Raw genomic sequence first — 21,310 nt, 5'->3', positions numbered from 1 at the left:
TTGCAGTTCCGTTTTAGAAACGTTTCGTTTTGCCTCACACACCAAGTTCTGCACGGACAAAGCCAGGGTTTCTTCTATTTTTTAATTGTCGTCACGATTATACATTAAATTGAAAACATGAGTGTTTATTGTACCACCAAAACTCAATTTTAAATATAGTTTTTAAAAAAGGACATACATTAGTAATGAATAAACCACAAGTAAAATAATAATAATAGCAATAACCATAAATTAAAATAAGAATAGCATTATAGAAAAACAATAAAATTATGTTATTGCATTCTGTTCTTGTTGTAATGTAGTTTTTTACCTTTTACACTTACTTTACTACTATTGAGTGTGTGATTTTTGTGTCAAAACTTAATAAAATGTTTCTTAATTCAATGCAAAAATCTTCAAATGTATTGGTGCGATGCATATTTGGACAATTGATTTTAAGTCAAAGCATAATAATTGTGGAAACGTATCATTAAGTACTTTACGTACTTTTTTGAAACCTTTACAGTATTTTGCAAGCGCAGTCAGACCGCACCGTGCTATTTCTGTGCAGGGGAGAAGTGTGCCGTGCTGCTGTTTTCATCATGACGAGTACAGAGGCAACTCACTTGAGGCTGTTAAAAAAAAAGACAACGCCTCTCATTTCTGTTTGTCAGTGAATGTCAGTCACATCGATGATGTCGTTCGCAACAACACAAGCAGATGAGCTGTGTTGTGGGTGTACGGGTTGTTCTTGTTAGCTTTGGCTTTGTAGTTTAGTCGCTATTTCAGGAGACTGTCTTAACATTGTTTAGTTTAGGGCAGGGCAATTGAGTGTGTTGGGGATTAATGAGTGCTACCGGACATATTATTTTCCCAAGAAATGTTTTTTCTCCTCACAATGACAACATTTCACTTACATTTATGTCCATTTCCGTGATGTTGTGGGTTTAACAGCGTATTCCGTTTTATTGGCCGATTATTTGACTCCGCGGTTACGTAGAGGCCGAAATCAAAGTTTAGTGATTATTAATTACGCATACCAGCGCTGTGTCAAAGTAGCTACTAGTGCTGGGCGATATATCGATATATCGCGAGTTTGTGGTGCGATATAGAAAATGACTATATCGTGATATTAGAGTATACGTTCTCACGCAGTTGCTTTTAGCAGCGGGAATTACACTACAGGCTCTTCCCACTTTTTGTCTCTTCTCAAAGACAGCAAGCGCACCTTCTTACACATGTCACATACGTCATATACGTATACTCCCTTGCGGAGCAGAGAGGTAGCAGCATGGGTTACGTTAGCTGTGATGCTAGCAGAGCCGTGCAAGTGGTAATAAGAGAGACAGAAGGTGCGAATCTGGTAACAAATAAAGGAAGAATTAATTCCCAAGAAAAACAACAGGGGGTCCATCGTCTGGCCGTGGTTTGGCTTCAAGTGGGAATATGTCAAACAGACAACCGTAATTTGTCAAGTGTGGGGAAAAACTGTTGCAACAATAAGTAGCATCATTTGAAAAGTCACTTGCTAGTGAATGAAGAGTGCTTACTCCGCCGGTCAACATCTCCATTTGGTGCCACACGCCCACAAAATCATGCATAAACGTGCACTTCATTTGTTTTGAACTATTGTAGTGGCGTTCTGTACAAAAAGTGAACTTTAATATAGTGTTGTTTTGATATGTCATCTTGGTGACATCATGCACAAAAGCGCACTAATAGCTTGTTTTAAAATGTCTCTCAGCTTTTTTTTGTGCTGACTTCCAGCAGATAGAGGGACTGACAGTCTTGCACTTTCTGTTTTGGAAATGACATGAATGTATGTGCCACTGCTTAATAACTGTTTAATAAATACACTTTTGGTAAATTGACTTAGTTGTGATTTCCCTCTCTGCATGAAAAGTAGCATATATGAATGCAGTATGAACAAGAATATTTTAATGTAGACACATGGAATTATCATACTGCTGTGTTTATATAGATCAAGTGTTCATTCAAGGCGAAAGCAAAATATCGAGATGTATATCGTGTATCGCGATATGGCCTAAAAATATCAAGATATTAAAAAAGGCCATATCGCCCAGCCCTTGTAGCAACTATGGTGAAATCCTAGACTTCTAGTAGACATGCTCTTTTTTCCACTCATTCGCTCCTCATTTTTTGCATGCACTTTGTGCGGCCCAATAATTTTTTTGTTTTATTATTACTATATATTCAGAATCGTGAGAAGCGATAATCAAATTCAAAATTGTATTACATTTGTAGCCCATGTTTCTTCAGGTACCAGCAAATCAAATATAATACTTTTTTTAATGCTTTTTTACTGACATTTAGGACACATTTTATGCCCATATCCGACTGCAGATCTTTACAGTATTATATATAGTTAAAAGCACACAATTGTCTTTATAGACAGAAGATTTAAGCATTTCACAATGATAATGTTGAATAGTTGAAAAGCTTACATCCATCCATTTTGTACCGAGTGTCCCTTTCAAGGTCGCGGGGGGTGCTGGAGCCTATCTTAGCTACATTCGGGCGGTAGGCGGAGTACACCCTGGACTAGTCGCCACCTCATCACAGGCCCAACACAGATAGACAGACAATATTTCCACTCACATTCACACACTAGGGCCAATTTAGTGTTGCCAATCAACCTATCCCAGGTGCATGTCTTTGGAAGTAGGAGGAAGTCGGAGTACCCGGAGGGAACCCACGCAGTTAACTGTGTAATTCATAAATTGATTAACGTGGACCCCGACTTAAAAAAGTTCAAAAACGTATTCAGGTGTTACCATTTAGTGGTCAATTGTACGGAATATGTACTGTGCTGTGCAATCTACTAAAAAAAGTGTCAATCAATCAATCAATCAGTCATATTAAATAATAAAAATGCATGCAATCCTTTCAAACGCAATAAACGTAGTTGCCATTACTGTAGTGTGTTTTTACAACTGTAATTGGGAGGTCAATAATCTAATTAACCTAAATAAGTAAACAAAAATAAAATGAACTCTTAATCTTTTGTTACCAAAAATTGCGCTTTAATAAATATTGAACATCTTGAAGTGCAGTTTTTCCCCCTTCAGTTGGACAAACAAACTTGGACAAACCCTCCCAAGTTGGTGGGGGGGTTTGTTTGTTGTCTTGGCATACTTGCTAATCCATCCGTGCTGATGGGCTCATGTTGCTCATTCGTTTTGAAGAAAACATATTCCCAAACATGGACATTTGGCTTTAAAATGTTCTTTTTTTCTCCTAACTTTTGTTACATAGCCGATTCTTCTAATTAGCGAGTTGCGACTGGCGAGGCAATATCGATGTATTCTGTGTCAGCTCGCAGTCACACCTGCTCATATCCAAAGATTGTAAATGTCTGACAAGAGGATTCACTCTGTTAATTTAATTCGACTGTCAAACAAACATGCTAAGGTGCTGAGATCGATGCGCAGAATGAAACCTCTTGAATACATGAATTGATTAACGTGGGCCCCGACTTAAACAAGTTGAAAAACTAATTGGGGTGTTACCATTTAGTGGTCAATTGTAGGGAATATGTACTGAATTGTGCAATCTACTAATAAAAGTTTCAATCAATCAAATCAAAAATCCAGTTTGAAAGCCAGAGACGAAGAAAAGAAACACAGGTATCAAAGTGGTATCAAAGCTATCAAGTTAATTTTACTATCGGTCCAAGCCTGCAATTGTATGACATTTTCTTTATGCCTCTGGAGGTCATTACATAATATTTTTTAATGCCAATTCGGGCCTTAATTTTTGCCAATTTCATGAAACGACTTTTAATGGTTTTTAATGACCCGCAAAAACCCTGAAAACAGGTAACAATTAATGTTTTTTTCCAAAACACTTAAAGGGGAATCACACTGAGAATTTTGCCTATCGTTCACAATCAGACAACAAAAGTTTTTGTTTTTTTCCCCCACTTTCTACATAAAAATCGTCTATTCTCAGTTGCTGGCAAGCAACGAATGGTAAACAAAGGTAAAGACGGGCAATTTCTTCACATGCTTTGTTATGTGAAGACATAAAAAAAACAAACCCACATTGGTTTGGTTCATAAAGTGCAGCCCATGAATCGCTGTATTCCAAACAGGCACGTCCTGTCCAAGTGGTGAGAACGGGCGTACCTTAATATCAAAGTTGCAGTCAAAGCGTTTGATGAGGACGATGAAGGCTCCTGTCAAGTTGTCCCTGGGAGGGGGCTCGATGGGCTCGCACGCATTGGCTGGCCGTGCACCAATCAGGAAACCCTAAGGAATGACATGATTAGTAACATGTTGATAACCGCAATGTATCCCACTGGTCGTCTTATGGATTTTCTCATGCATTCCAGTGTTTGGTTGGACCCTTTAACTATAAAATGTCCAAAATGTCAAACATTAGATTACATTCAAATGTATTGTCACCTTAAGAGTCAAGCTGGACAACACAAGTGGCAGCTCAAGCTTTTTGGCTTGTTGTCTGGCGCTCTCGTCTCTCAATTTGCGGACTATGGTTCGAGCCCCGGGAAGGACAGAGCGGCCAGACCGAGCCGATTACAATTACAGGGTGTGTACCAAAATATAAAAGTGCAGTGTTTCCCACAGGACTGCAATCTATCTGGGTCAGTGGTGTTTTTTTTGTTGGGTTTTTTAATGACGCAATCAGTGGGGCTGTGACAAAAGTGCTAAAGGGTGCTTCAAAGTCTATAATCACTCCTTGGTTGTGACTTAAGTCATTAGTGTTTAATTTTACTTTGTGACTTAAGTCATTAGTGTTTAATTTTACTATCAATCAAATGTGTTTGTGGCCAAAATCGGTCACACATAGATAAATATATATATTTATTTTTTTATTTTCTCTTAAATGGTAAATGGGTTGTACTTGCATAGCGCTTTTCTACCTTCAAGGTACTCAAAGCGCTTTGACACTATTTTCACATTCACCCATTCACACACTGATAGAGGGAGCTTCCAGGCAAGGCGTGAACCACGACCCATCCGGAGCAAGTGTGAAGTGTCTTGCTCAAGGACACAACGGACGTGACCTGGCTGGTAGTAAGCTGGTGATCGAATCGGGAACCCTTAGGTTGGTAGCACAGCCTCTCCCAACCACAACACGCCGTCACCAGACACATTTTGGTGACATCGTGAATCAAATTCATACATTATTTGCCCTCTGTATGTATTTGCCTCTGGATTTCATTATCCATCCATCTATTTCCTACCGCTTGTCCCTTTCGGGGGAGACTATATGTATGTAATTGCCTCTGGATTTCATTATCCATCCATCTATTTTTTACCGCTTGTCCCTTTCGGGGGGAGACTATCTCAGCTGCATTCGGGCTGAAGGCGGCGTACACCCTGCACAGATCACTGGATTTCATTATTAAAGGGGAACATTATCACTAGACCTATGTAAGCGTCAATATATACCTTGACGTTGCAGAAAAAAGATATTATATATTTTTTTAACCGATTTCCGAACTCTAAATGAGTGAATTTTGGCGAATTAAAACGCCTTTCTATTATTAGGTAGTCAATCCGCCATTTTCTCAAACACATTACAAACATCGAGTCTAATCAGCTCTGTTATTTTCCGTTTTTTCGACTGTTTTCCGTACCTTGGAGACATCATGCCACGTCGGTGTGTTGTCGGAGGGTGTAACAACACGATCAGGGACGGATTCAAGTTGATTTACGTGGAGTGTGCATCAATTAGCACGACATGCTAATCGATGCTAACATGCTATTTAGGCTAGTTGTATGTACATTTGTAGTTATATTTGCATCCAGCCTTTTCCTCCACCCATATTTAATGCCAAACAAACACTTACTAATCGACGGATTTAAGTTGCTCCAGTGTCACAAGATGCGAAAGTCCCGATCGTTTGGTCTGCACATTTTACTGGCGAAGCTAAGGCAGACATGGCACAGAGATGTATGGATATCCTGAAGATGCATTTCCAACGATAAAGTCAACGAAATCACAAAGGTGAGTTTTGTTGATGTTTTCGACTTATGTGCTAATCAGACATATTTGGTCACGGCATGACTGCCAGCTAATCGATGCTAACATGCTATTTAGGCTAGCTGTATGTACAATTGTAGCTATATTTGCATGCAGCCTTTCTCTCTACCCACATTTAATGCCAAACAAACAGTTACCAATCGACGGATTTAGAAAGTCCTGATCGTTAGGTCTGCGCATTATCCCGGCGATGCTAAGGCAGACAATCGCCGAATAGCGTCAATAGCTTCAGTTTCTTCTTCAATTTCGTTTTCGCTATCTGCCTCCATACTCCAACCATCCGTTTCAATACATGCGTAATCTGTTGAATCGCCTAAGCCGCTGAAATCCAAGTCTGAATCCGAGCTAATGTCGCTATATCTTGCTGTGCAATCCGCTATGTTGGCATCACTAAATGACGTCACAGGAAAATGGACGATGGATTTAAAGATAGCGAAAATCAGGCACTTTAAAGGCTTTTTTCTGAATATTCCATGATAGGTACAATTTTGAAAAAGACTTCGAAAAATAAAATAAGCCACTGGGAACTGATTTTTATTGGTTTTAACCCTTCTGAAATTGTGATAATGTTCCAATTTAATGATTTAAATTGTTTTAAGTAGATGTCGATTTTACAGTAAAAACTACATTTACAAAATTTAACTATAAAATATAGTCGGGGTTTTTTGCCAGTTTACTGCTTTCTAGGGGTGTCCCGATACCAATATTAGAGCCTTGAGTACTGGCAATACGATATCAGCGCAATTCATACATACTTACATTATGCTTCATATAGTATTTATGAAGTGTGGAATCTTACAAAAACCCTAACCTATTTATTATAACGTCTGGAACGGAAAATGCCGTTTTTCCAATTGGAGTGGAAATTGTTTTGGCCACACTGATTGGTCAAAATAATTAATTTAGGTAATTAAGGCAAGTTTAATAAAAGATACTTTGTAATACACTCCTGTCTTGAAGACTTTGTGTATGTGTAAGTAATATGCAACTATAATTATTTGATATTTTTTTATATTGATAACTGCTGTTCTAGACCATAAAACCTTTCTATTTATGACACTTACCACATACAGGGATGGGTACAATTCAAATTGGTACCAATTAAGTGCCAATTGCCGGTAACTGGGAATCAATACCAGTACTCAACGGTCTAAATTTTGGTACTTTTGTTTGTGTTGATAAATATTGTTTTTGATACTACAATATAATTTTGTATTGCAACATTTAAAAAATGTGTTGATTATAATGACTGGTGTCCAGCTGTTATAACTTTCTTATTTGCAAGTATAACATTAAGTAGCAATTAATTTTGCAAGTCTTAATGTTAAATGGCAGTAGTGTGGGGTTTTTTTTGCGCCCTAAAAAGTGGCAATACTGTAAGTATTGTACTTATTACGCACCAGCTGTTTGATTGTAACAAGCATCTCAATTGTAGTTTTCATGAACATATTTAGAGGTGTTGAAATCTCCATGTAAAATTGATGATTCTAATCAGTAACATGTCAATAGCAAAGCCAATTTACAGTATAATAGCATCAACCTAGGTCATTTTTGGGAAAGTGGAGCCTTACTTCACTCACTTTGGTGCAATATTTTGAGTCAAATTCTTTGTTGGCATTGTAAATTGCAACATTACCTAGAGGTAGTTTGGCTGAGTCCGCTCTCAGTGCTCTTGGAGTGATCACCAAGTGCCGTAATGACAGGAGCCAGCTAAGTCGGCAACAGGGCATGACGACACACGCAACCCAGTTACTATAACATGGCCCCGTTAGATTTGTCTTGAATCTGTGCCTGGTAGGACCGGTAGGATTCAGTCGGAGCCAAAACCAAAAAGGACTGGATTCCATTCCCGTCCCTAAGTATGTCTAGCTTAGGTGTTGTGTAGCTGCTATCTCCCAGTAGCATGTAGCTTACCATCTTTACCTTTTGTAAATGACTTCAATAAAATAGGAGAAAAGACCAAAACGTGTGCTTAACGGAGGACATTTAAACGCTAACTGGCAGTGGGGCTTCGCACAAGTCAATCAATCAATCAATCAATGTTTACTTATATAGCCCTAAATCACTAGTGTCTCAAAGGGCTGCACAAACCACTACGACATCCTCGGTAGGCCCACATAAGGGCAAGGAAAACTCACACCCAGTGGCACCTCGGTGACAATGATGACTATGAGAACCTTGGAGAGGAGGAAAGCAATGGATGTCGAGCGGGTCTAACATGATACTGTGAAAGTTCAATCCATAATGGATCCAACACAGTCGCGAGAGTCCAGTCCAAAGCGGATCCAACACAGCAGCGAGAGTCCCGTTCACAGCGGAGCCAGCATGAAACCATCCCAAGCGGAGGCGGATCAGCAGCGCAGAGATGTCCCCAGCCGATACACAGGCGAGCAGTACATGGCCACCGGATCGGACCGGACCCCCTCCACAAGGGAGAGTGGGACATAGGAGAAAAAGAAAAGAAACAGCAGATCAACTGGTCTAAAAAGGGAGTCTATTTAAAGGGTAGAGTATACAAATGAGTTTTAAGGTGAGACTTAAATGCTTCTACTGAGGTGGCATCTCGAACTTTTACCGGGAGGGCATTACAGAGTACTGGAGCCCGAAATGAAAACGCTCTATAGCCCACAGACCTTTTTTGGGCTTTGGGAATCACTCATAAGCCGGAGTCCTTTGAACGCAGATTTCTTGCCGGGACATATGGTACAATACAATCGGCAAGATAGGATGGAGCTAGGCCGTGTAGTATTTTATACGTAAGTAGTAAAACCTTAAAGTCACATCTTAAGTGCACAGGAAGCCAGTGCAGGTGAGCCAGTACAGGCGTAATGTGATCAAACTTTCTTGTTCTAGTGCAGGACTTGAAGCACTTAGTATATCTTAAAACTTTAGATGCAAGCAGACATGATCCGATTCTTGTTTTATTGCTGACATCAGACCAATTTCAGATATCAATATCGCCCTAGTGTGTGGATGTGAGTGTGAATGTTGTCTGTCTATCCGTGTTGGCCCTGTGATGAGGTGGCGACTTGTCAAGGGTGTACCCCGCCTTACCGCCTGAATGCAGCTGAGATAAGCTCCAACAACCCCCTGCGACCCCAAAAGGGACAAGCGGTAGAAAAAGGATGGATGAATGGAATATCAGGACACAAACTACATAAACTACCATGAGCTCTTCAGCATTAAGCATTTGTTCAATTTTGCATAATACACTTTTTGGAAAACAACTTTGAAAATGAAAATGCTATTTCATTCATTGGACTGCAGCGGTCCTTCAATTGTAATCCTTCAATCCTTCTTGAATCTCGGAATCTAAATTTAGATTTTATGTCTCTTGGTTCTACATGGAGAAAAAAAAGACAAAATCTGGTAGAAATACTGAAGTGCCACTAATTAAAGGCATTACTATTGTAAACTAAAGTTTTTATTGGTTTCTTTTTAAAACCTTTATAATTACTAATTGTTTCATGAGCGCTGGAATTATTTATTCAACTCGTTTATTGTTTTTTATTGTTTATTGTTATTATTTCAGTGGCCTAGTGGTTAGAGTGCCCTGAGATCAGTAGGTTGTGAGTTCAAACCCCGGCCGAGTCATACCAAAGACTATAAAAATGGGAGCCATTACCTCCCTGCTTGGCACTCAGCATCAAGGGTTGGAATTGGGGGTTAAATCACCAAAAATGATTGCCGGGCGCGGCACCGCTGCTGCCCACTGCTCCCCTCACCTCCCAGGGGGTGATCAGAGGATGAGTCGAATGCAGAGGACAAATTTCACCACACCTAGTGAGTGTGTGACGATCATTGGTACTGTAACTTTAACTTAACTTATGGAATGGAATGGACTGGAACATTTGGGTTTGACAGTCAGCCAAATCCATGTTATGTCAACATGACGCTGTACAGAATGTGGGAGATAAATGATGCATTAAGGGACTTAGGTATACATGCACCAAGTGCTATCTAGTAAATCAGTCATTTAAAAAGTTGCCTCTGAAAAACTTGGAACACACATGCCGGAAGTCTCGTCTAATGGGAGTGTGAGAGAGAAAAAGAGTTGTTGAGACGAAGGAGAGGGAGAATAAGACGCTGACAGAGTTATTAGGGGAAATGGAAACAGAATGAAGACAGACCCAATAAATAAAATAAATGTAGGGGTGAAAGAAGCTCATGAGGAACACTGAAAAGAGAAGCAGAAAATGGGTGAGAAAGAGAAGCTATGATGATGAAAGGGGATGAAGAACTGCATGACGCTTCTGTGACAGGAAATGCGGGGCCGTCAGGCCTACTTCAAGATAACGGCTCAGAAAAACCACCATGTATGTCAGAGAACATCAGCACTTCCTCTCTCTCAGACTAAAATAGAACCTTTTTTTTTCTCCGGACCCGCACATCTCCGGAACAATCGCACTAAAATCGCTGATTAATAGTGCATTTGCATCAAGTTGCAAATGGCCAAACTGCACATGGAGCACAGGATGTGAGTAATAACCAAACACCCTGAGCACCCTCACCTCTGTGTGCCTCCTCTACCAGAGCTCCATGACGTCACTGTGCTACTGCCTCAATGCCCTACTGCCTGTGGAAAGCATTGTCAAGGGCGCTCTCTGTCGGTGGACTGCAGAAATGCAGGACATAGGCACAGCAGAGCACATTACAGAGTCCTCTGTTGGCCAAGTAAAGACATTACAGGACGGAGTTAAACAGCTAGGTTTGCATTTATAGGGAAATTTAAATCCAATCGTTCACTATTGCACAACCTATTACCATGAATTAAATAATGTGTTACTATTTAGTGGTCAATTGTACGGAGTATGTTCTGTACTGTGCAATCTACTAATAAAAGTTTCAATCAATCAAGTATTCTTAGACGTAAACAAGATCTGTACTGTGCAATCTACTAATAAAAGTTGCAATCAATCAATCAATCACGTATTCTTAGACGTGAACGAAATCTATACTGTGCAATCTACTAATAAAAGTTTCAATCAATCAATCACGTATTCTTAGACGTAAACGAGATCTGTACTGTGAAATCTACTAATAAAAGTTTCAATCAATCAATCAATCACGTATTCTTAAACGTAAACAAGATCTGTACAGTGCAATCTACTAATAAAAGTTTCAATCAATCAATCAATCAATCACGTATTCTTAGACGTGAACGAAATCTATACTGTGCAATCTACTAATAAAAGTTTCAATCAATCAATCACGTATTCTTAGACGTAAACAAGATCTGTACTGTGCAATCTACTAATAAAAGTTTCAATCAATCAATCAATCAATCACGTATTCTTAGACGTAAACGAGATCTGTACTGTGCAATCTACTAATAAAAGTTTCAATCAATCACGTATTCTTAGACGTAAACAAGATCTGTACTGTGCAATCTACTAATAAAAGTTTCAATCAATCAATCAATCACGTATTCTTAGACGTGAACGAAATCTATACTGTGCAATCTACTAATAAAAGTTTCAATCAATCAATCACGTATTCTTAGACGTAAACGAGATCTGTACTGTGAAATCTACTAATAAAAGTTTCAATCAATCAATCAATCACGTATTCTTAAACGTAAACAAGATCTGTACAGTGCAATCTACTAATAAAAGTTTCAATCAATCAATCAATCAATCACGTATTCTTAGACGTGAACGAAATCTATACTGTGCAATCTACTAATAAAAGTTTCAATCAATCAATCACGTATTCTTAGACGTAAACAAGATCTGTACTGTGCAATCTACTAATAAAAGTTTCAATCAATCAATCAATCAATCACGTATTCTTAGACGTAAACGAGATCTGTACTGCGCAATCTACTAATAAAAGTTTCAATCAATCAATCAATCAATCACCTATTCTTAAACGTAAACAAGATCTGTACTGTGCAATCTACTAATAAAAGTTTCAATCAATCAATCACGTATTCTTAGACGTAAACGAGATCTGTACTGTGCAATCTACTAATACAAGTTTCAATCAATCAATCAATCAATCACGTATTCTTAGATCGAGATCTGTACTGTGCAATCTACTAATAAAAGTTTCAATCAATCACGTATTCTTAGACGTAAACGAGAGTGAAACTGATGGCTAATCAATCACGTATTCTTAGACGTAAACGAGAGTGAAACTGATGGCTAAACATCCGTCAGGCATGTGACGTAAACAAATACCTTGCAGACCGCGATCATATGCAGTGCAGATAATCACATTGCAAGTAATTAAAAAATAGGGGGGCTTTGCCAATACTTGCAACAATATACACAATTTCCTGGAAAATAGATAAATAAATCAATAGATATAAGAGCAACATTCAGGGAAAGACCCCACTGCCTACTGTGGTGCTACTGTGTTATTTTAGTCGCCTGCTTTAAAATTAGTCTGTTAATATCTGTTAATTATATCTCAGGGCATTTAATCGATCGCAACTGGACTGTTTGGTTTGTCTTAGAAGACATTTTGCTGATCATCCCAGTGGGCTTCATCAGTTTGGACTCATAGATTTAGGTTGGTCAGATCTAGTCCTGTGGCTGATGCCAAAACCCCAACAATGTATACTCCAAAAACCATGGGTGTGTACCTGATGGTTTTGCCCCGTCGCAGTGAGAAAAACAACAATTTTAATGCAAAGAAGCAATCCTAACTGTCAAAAGCAACAACAGTCGAAGTATAATTTCCCTTTGTTAGCATTAAGGTCGACTTGTATTGGCACCAGCCGTCGGACTACATCAGAAATCAGAATCAGAAATACTTTATTAATAACCGAGGGGAAATAAAAATCAACATACATCTGACCAGTCTAAGTCTATGAGCACGAACTGATGAAACCTACTCGGATGAGCGGCGTAACGTCTTCTAAGACAAACCAAACAGTCCAGTTGTGATCGATTGAATGCCCTGAGATGACAATCATCTGGATCATGGGTGTCAAACTCTGGCCCGTGGGCCAAACTTGGCCCACCGTGTAATTTCATTTGGCCATTGAGGCCGTTTCAAATTAACATTAGAGCTGGCCCGCCGGTACTATACAGCGGCGCTGCCGCTGTAACACAGCATTCACCGCTAATACTCATACTTGCCAATCCTCCCGATTTTCCCGGGAGACTCCCGAAGTTCAGTGCCACTCCCGAAAATCTCCCGGGACAACCGTTCTCCCGACTTTGTCCCGATTTCCGCCCGGATAACAATATTGGGGGCAAACCTTAAAGGCACCTTTAACCTGCCGTCACGTCCGCTTTTCCATACAGGTCACACTGAGGGTGGCCGTATAAACAACTTTAACACTGTTACAAATATGCGCTACACTGTGAACCCACACCAAACAAAAATGACAAACACATTTCGGGAGAACATCCGCACCATAACACAACATAAACACAACAGAATAAATGCCCAGAACCCTTTGCGGCACTAACTCTTCCGGAACTCTACAATATACACCCCCCGCTACCACCGCATTATTTTATTTTCAAATTTATTAGCCTGCGGAAAAAGTTAATGTTGATATTTACCTCAGAAGGCTGCAAATAGAAAAAAAGGCATTCATATATATTTTTTAATTTATTCAATATACCATTGATGTTTTTTCATTTGTTTTTTCAAAGTTGATTTTGCACTATTAAGTTATATAAGCGTTGCATCTTCCATTATCAGTGTTAAAGCGAATCAGTGTAGCAAACTGAGCTATAAATAACGTTTTTATGCATGCACTTTCTCTTGCTACTTCAAAGCTTGAATGTTTGATTCATTCATTATTGTTATTTTATTTTTAAATGTATTATTAGCCGGTGGAAAAGGTTCATTTTGATGTTTCCCTCAGAAGCTTGCAAATAGAAAAGAAGCATTCAATTTTTATTTAGATTTTTTTTCATATGCTATTGATATTTTTTATTATTATTATTATTATTTGAAACTTTATAAGAAAAGTTATAAGCCTTGGGTGTTCAACATTCAATGCAAAACTTGTTTGGGTCCCTATTATAAGGTTCATTTGTTCAACCTTGGCCCGCGGCTTTGTTCAGTTTTAAATTTTGGCCCACTCTCTATTTGACTTTGACACCTCTGATCTGGATGAATGAGAACATTCATAGACCTGTTAATGATATATCACCTATTAGATATATTACACCATAACAGTACAAGGGTACTATGCACAATATTTCATTTTTCAAGTCGATACGGACACAGTTATGCCTGCATAATTGGCTGCAACATGTATTTTTCAAATAACACTAAAAATATGCTAACATTTATTCAAAGACATATCTGTGTTAGTAGTTTTATAGTAACAACTCTGACATTAACTGTTTAGAACTCATAAATTATTAACTGCATCCATTGCACCGGTCACCTGTATTTTTCAATTGTTGCTGCTTATTATATTGCGATGATATAACACAGGTTGCACTTCGTACATTCCTCACAATACAAAGGTCCTGAGTAGTCCTGGGTTCAATCCCGGGCTCGAGATTGAATCCCGGGCTGCGTGGGTTCCCTCCGGGTACTCCGGCTTCCTCCCACCTCCAAAGACATGCACCTGGGGATAGGTTGATTGGCAACACTAAAGTGGTCCTAGTGTGTGACTGTGAGTGTGAATGTTGTCTATCTGTGTTGGCCCTGCGATGAGGTGGCGACTTGTCCAGGGTGTACCCCGCCTTCCGCCCGATTGTAGTTCAGATAGGCGCCAGCGACCCCCGCGACCCCAAAGGGAATAAGCGGTAGAAATGGATGGATGGATAGATGTGTATGTGCATGCTCCCTCGCTATGGAAGTGTTTCACTAAAACCTGACTTTAAAACACTTAACGTAGTCAATGTTTTGTGAAACATGATTCACTAATATCAGCTGGAAGGTGAGGTGTTAGCTTCCTGCATCGCGAAATATAAAAGAAAAACCAAAAAAAAACACCTTTTTATGGGCCGCTCTAAGTACATTTTGTGCTACCACAAATAAATTAAAATTTAAAAAAATGTATTTTTAAGTTTTTTTTATTTAGGCTTCGACTGCAAACCAAATTTGAATTTATATTGGGGCGCCAACTGTGAGCGCGCGATATCAAAATGTTCTCGCCAGCGGGACGCCAAAGCTAATGTAGCTAATGTTAAGGGTGGAGGTAGTTACCGTGTTTTTCGGAGTATAAGTCGCACCTGCCGAAAATGCATAATAAAGAAGGAAAAAAACATATATAAGTCGCACTGGAGTATAAGTCACATTTTTGGGGGAAATGTATTTGATAAAACCCAACACAAAGAATAGACATTTGAAAGGCAATTTAAAATAAATAAAGAATAGTGAACAACAGGCTGAAAAAGTGTACGTTATATGAGGCATAAATAACCAACTGAGAAGGTGCCTGGTATGTTAACGTAACATATTATGGTAAGAGTCATTCAAATAACTAAAACATATAGAACATGCTATACGTTTACCAAACAATCTGTCACTCCTAATCGCTAAATCCCATGGAATCGTATACGTCTAGTCTATTACGTGAATGAGCGAAATAATATGGTATTTTACGGTAATGTGTTAATAATTTCACACATAAGTCGCTCCTGAGTATAAGTCGCACCCCTGGTCAAACTATGAAAAAAACTGCGACTTATAGTCCGAAAAATACGGTATATTTTAAAAACAGCAGCACAAATTAAGTTTGACACTTACTTCTCCTGCCATTGTTTTTTTCAATGCCAGACAAATGATAGTAACTTTGTAAAAATCACATGAAGGTGAGTTTTGTGTAAAAACTTAGGACCTTCTGCTTCAGCTCTGATGCGAGTCTCTGTATGACAAAGGATAAGAGCGGAACACAAAGGACTCATGCGGCTGCACTGCACACTCATGTTAGTCTTGAATCAGCACTGAGGAAAAAAGTATTTCCAAGCAGTTTCCATAGTTATTTTTAAAACGTATTTTATGATTACTAAATTTCTGCACTACACATTTTAATTAGTTTTCTAATAGGGCTTTTGTTTCAAATAAATTATTATTTCATGTTGTTGTTATTATTATTATTACTATTAAACTTATCTTTATCGCCCAAAAACAGGCGTTCTTCACAGTTGATGGGGGATTTTTTTTCTCCATAGAAATAAAGAGAAAGACAAAATCATCTATCAAGTCAAAAATGACATGTTCGCTCACACCACCGTACATAAAAGCATGAAAAAAGTCAATTAATTAATGCGATTGCTCTTAACAAAATGAATGAATGAATAATAACCAACACTTTACGTCAGCCAGGACAGGGCAAGACTCACTATAGCATGTAGAGATTGGAGAGAAAAGTAAAATAAAATGGTCAACATTATAAAATAAATAATAGGCCATAAAATGATTATACAAAAATGTTGATTAAAACGAGAATCAACAAAATAAGAATTACACCAAAAAGAATGTCAATATTTATAAACACAGGTTTAAAAATTACAATGCATGGCGAGATCCGGTTTTTGTGCAGCCCTAATTTCAATCCAAATATCTGTATACATAAAGCAGTGGTTCTCAAATGGGGGTACGCGTACCCCTGGGGGTACTTCAAGGTATGCCAAGGGGTACTTGAGATTTTTTTTTAAATATTTTAAAAATAGCAACAGTTCAAAAATCCTTTTTACATATATTTATTGAATAATACTTCAACAAAATATGAATGTAAGTTCATAAACTGAGAAAAGAAAGGCAACAATGTAATACAGAGTTTTGACAGCTAGATTTTTTGTGGACATGTTCCATAAATATTGATGTTAAAGATTTCTTTTTTTGTGGAAACATGTTTAGAATTAAGTTCATGAATCCAGATGGATCTCTATTACAATCCCCTCCCTATGTGTAGAAATATTTTTTATAATTGAATCAGTTGTTTATTTTTCAACAAGTTTTTAGTTATTTTTTATATCTTTTTTTCCCAAATAGTTCAAGGAAGACCACTACAAATGAGCAATAGGTTGCACTGTTATACAATTTAATAAATTAGAAACTGATGACATGGTGCTGTATTTTACTTCTTAATCTCTTTTTTTTCCAACCAAAAATGCTTTGCTCTTATTAGGGGGTACTTGAATTAAAAAAAAAATTCACAGGGGGTACATCACAGAAAAAAGGTTTAGACCCGCTGCATTAAAGAATGCACAATACCTTTCAGCACTCTTGATTGGTAATCTCACTAAATCATGTTCACGCAAACCCTGAATGTAACATGCACCAATACAAGTTTCTGCTCCATCATAATTATACTGCATTTTAGTCACTGATTCAACAATAAATAATTGACTAAAAACATCCCGAAATAGTTTGTTGCGTCCCTTGAGTTTACACTCGTGGTGGTGTTTTGGAAACGTGTGTCGTACTGTACAAAGCGACAGTTGTGCAAGAGGAGACAAAGACGGCTTTGTTGGCCGCCCGCTGCCCTCAAGGGGAATCCTCCATATTCAAACAGGCGTGTGTTGCCCTGTGATGCGGGGGGCCGCACTGCAGGCTTGTTACAGCTGCAGCTTTGTAGCAGAAGTGACATCAATAAATCCAAAAGAAAAATGCACAAGTGAAAAATAGGGTTATCTCCTCCACAAGTTTGGGGTTTATGGTGGCACCTGTTGACAACATGTACAGGTCTTCGTGTACAGTACAGTGCATTTGTCATGATCTTATACAGTCGTCTAAAGTCAACTCACACAGTCGGGAATTTGACCCTCAAAATATGTGAAAAAAACAGAGTTTGGGTCCAACTAAATGTCAGTGAATCATGTGGAACCTTAAACCTCAGCAAGCATCACAGGGTGTGTTGTTTGTTTTATTTGTGGACAAAAGACCAGGGTCAACAAGTAGCAAGAAGAAAAAATGTGAAGACTATTATTGTATTATTACCAATGACATTGGTTAACTTCATTTAACACTTTCAAAAATGTCCTAATTTCAGAACCTATGATGCGGGGGTGGGCATTACGTCGATTGCGATCGACTGGTCGATCTCGGAGGGTGTGTCAGTCGATCTCAAGCCAGGCATTAAAAAATATACATAAAAATGAGCAATCATCAATCATACCAACACTTCACTTTCGTCAGTTGTTTGACATTCTCGGCACCCGAGGATCTTGTGAGATGACGCTGGCTGCTGCGAGCTCATATTTAAGAAAAAAATCACTAACAGGGCGGACGCAGAGAAACACATTTTATTTCTAGAGACTCCGTACCTACTGTCAAAACTCTAAAGGCCGACTGCACAGTTCCTGTCTTCACCATAAAAGACCTGTTTCATCCTGCCTGTGCTAACAAAATAAGAGTCTCAGAAAGCTAGCGTGCACAAGCTAGCAAGCTACGGAGTTTGATGCCAATGTATTTCTCCCCCGCCCTCAGCGACCGCTTTCTCACTTGCTTGCCCACCCGCACACTCACTGACGTCACTCACCTGCTGCCAGACATTAAAGGGCCACACACATATGCTACTCTCATAACAAAGTGTTTAAAAACGAGTATGCAAGTTGGACAAATGAGATGCCAAATCCAACCACTTTCATGTGGTATTGGACAGAAAGGAGGACTTTTTTTTTCCTCCATTTGAAAATGCGGACGTTATCAGCACCACTGTCTAATTCCAATCAATGCAAGTCATCAGAATCAAATACACCAACTTATATTCTTGTCTTCATAAAAGAAAGGAATCTATGTGTGTTAAACATGCTTGTATTATCATTAAACACCATTAACTTGTTAACAAAAATGTCTCTTTCATAAATAAATAAATATAAATTATAAATAGAAATCAGGTAGATCTCCTCGACTTGGTCAATTGAAAAGTAGCTCACCTGCAGAAAAAGTGTGAGCGCCCCTGCTATGATGGATAGCAGTAACTTATCATTTCAAACAGGCAAATTCCCAAATAAAATGAAAATAGCAAAAGTCGTACCAATTTATAAGACTGGAGAAAAACACCAGTTTGCTAACTATAGATCTGTTTTATTACTTCCACAATTTTATAAAAAATATTGAAAAACTATTTTAACAACGGATTGGACAAAGTCATTAATAAAGTGGAACACTCGTGGACAATATGGATACAAATTCATCGTTTTAACATAGATGACAATCGAAATAACAGAAGACATTACCAAAGCAATAGATGGTAAACAATGTGCAGCTGCAGTATTTAAAGATCAAATAGCATTTGACACAATTAATCACATCTTAATAAAAAAGTTAGAACGGTAGGGCATTAGAGGCCTGGTCAGAAAAGGTATAATAAGCTACTTAACCAACAGGAAGCAATAAGTGAAGGCGAACATACGTCTACAGAGTTAAATATATATTGTGGTGTACCTCAAGGATCTATACTGGGACCAAAATTGTTCAATTGTTTGGTATAAACAACCTTTGTAAAGTTACAAAAGACCTAAAGTTAGTACTATTTGCAGACGACAGAACTGCGTTTAGTGCAGGAGAAAACACACAGAAGCTGATACAAATAACAACAGAATAAATGACCAAATTAAAGAGATGGTTTGACACATACTTGCCAACCCTCCCGGATTTTCCGGGAGACTCCCGAAATTCAGCGCCACTCCTGAAAACCTCCCATGACAAATTTCCTCCCGTAAATCTCCTGAAATTCAGGCGGAGCTGGAGGCCACGCCCCCTCCAACTCCAAGCGGACCTGAGTGACGTGTCGACAGTCTGTTTTCACGTCCGCTTTCCCACAGTATAAAGAGCGAGCCTGCCCAATGACGTTATAACTGTAGAATGATCGAGGGCGAGTTCAGTTTCATTATAGTCCTGCCAGCCCAGTAAAAACACACAACAACAGCAGTCACATTTTCGTCTACCGTACAGCAGTTAGTCTGCCGTAAGCTCCAATGTTGTGAATTTGTGACACTCTTAAACAGGACAATACTGCCATCTACTGTACATAGAATAGAATAGAATGTAGAATGTACTTTATTTAATTCGGCACCACAGTTCGCTCACAATAAACAATGATAGTAATAAATAATATAATATATATAATATATGAATAATATAAATATATTCTATATATATTCTAAATTTAAGTGCAGTCAAGGAACATATGCATTATACAGTCTGATGGCTGTCGGTATGAAGGACCTCCTGTGTTGTTCCGTGTTACATTTTGGGAGTTTGAGCCTTCCACTGAACGTGCTCATTCTCTCTGCAAGGTCCGAGTGTAGTGGGTGGGAGGTGTTGTCCATAATGGCTAGGAGTTTTGCTAGACTTCTTCTCTGCCAGAGAGTCTAGCTGTGCATGCATATGGTTAGAAAAATAGTGACAGAGAATAGAACAAAGATGGACATTTCAACCCTTAACTCAACAATGAGTAGATGAGTGTTATGAGTGTGTATATGTGTAAATAAATGAACACTGAAATTCAAGTATTTCTTATATATATGTGTATATATATATATATATATATATATATATATATATATGTATATATATAGCTAGAATTCACTGAAAGTCAAGTATTATATATATATATATATATTTAATATATATATATTAAATATTAAACTCTTAACCAAACCCCCTGCTCCATCCCTAAGCCCGCCCCCCCCACCTCTCGAAATCGGAGGTCTCAAGGTTGGCAAGTATGGTTTGACAAAAACAGACTATTTTTGAATCGCGGTAAAACTAAAACAATTCTGTTTCGTAACATTAGCAGAGAAAGTGAAACACAAATACAAATAGACGGAGAAGACATTGAAAGGGTAAAATACATTTCCAAAAATGTGGACAATATAAGACTATAAATCTCATGTAAAAAATACACAACACAAGGTGGAAATATGAATAAAGCTAAATATGTTCTGGACCGAAAATTACTGCATATTCTCTACTGCTCGTTAGTGTTACCGTATCGGAGTTATTGTGCAAAAATATGGGGAAATAACTACAAAAGTACACTTTATTCACAAACCATATTACACAAAGGTCAGTTAGAATAATACATAATGATGGATATAGAAAACACTCACATACTTTATTTATTTAATCCATATATTGAAATGTAATGATTTGGTGCATTTGCAAACAGCTAAAGTTATGTACAATGCAAACTATAACCTGCCACTCAAGAATGTACAACAATTCTTCTCAACAAAAGAGGAGAAATATAACATTAGAGAAAAATCTAATAGAAAACATTTGTTTGCACGTACAACACTTAAAACATTTAGCATATCAGTATGTGGGATTAAATTGTGGAATGGATTAAACAGGATTAAGCCATTTTGCACAATTTTCACATTTATTTTTATTATGTATGTTATAATTTAGTTTCTGCCATATT

General features: G+C 38.2%; 2 protein-coding genes across 4 annotated transcripts in view; one reads left to right on the top strand and one right to left on the bottom strand.

Annotated features, from left to right (window-relative positions):
- The window catches only part of LOC133540574 (arf-GAP with coiled-coil, ANK repeat and PH domain-containing protein 2-like), a 1,007,806-nt gene that overhangs the window by 715,794 nt on the left and 270,702 nt on the right, over window positions 1-21,310 (top strand). The gene's annotated exons all lie outside the window — the stretch shown is intronic.
- The window catches only part of rnf13 (ring finger protein 13), a 116,990-nt gene that overhangs the window by 79,856 nt on the left and 15,824 nt on the right, over window positions 1-21,310 (bottom strand). For all 3 annotated transcript variants that reach the window (XR_009803661.1, XM_061883268.1, XM_061883267.1), the window contains exon 4: window positions 4,128-4,250. Coding sequence is in view for 2 of the 3 variants with exons in the window: in XM_061883268.1 (XP_061739252.1) it covers window positions 4,128-4,250 (123 nt within the window). In the remaining variant the exon portion in view is untranslated. The remainder of the gene's footprint in view (window positions 1-4,127; window positions 4,251-21,310) is intronic.

The sequence above is a fragment of the Nerophis ophidion genome, linkage group LG22 (genome assembly GCF_033978795.1).
Source record: "Nerophis ophidion isolate RoL-2023_Sa linkage group LG22, RoL_Noph_v1.0, whole genome shotgun sequence".
Classification (NCBI taxonomy): Eukaryota; Metazoa; Chordata; class Actinopteri; order Syngnathiformes; family Syngnathidae; genus Nerophis; species Nerophis ophidion.
The sequence above is the reverse complement of the archived record's forward strand: the minus strand, read 5'-3'. Positions and strand labels throughout refer to the sequence as shown.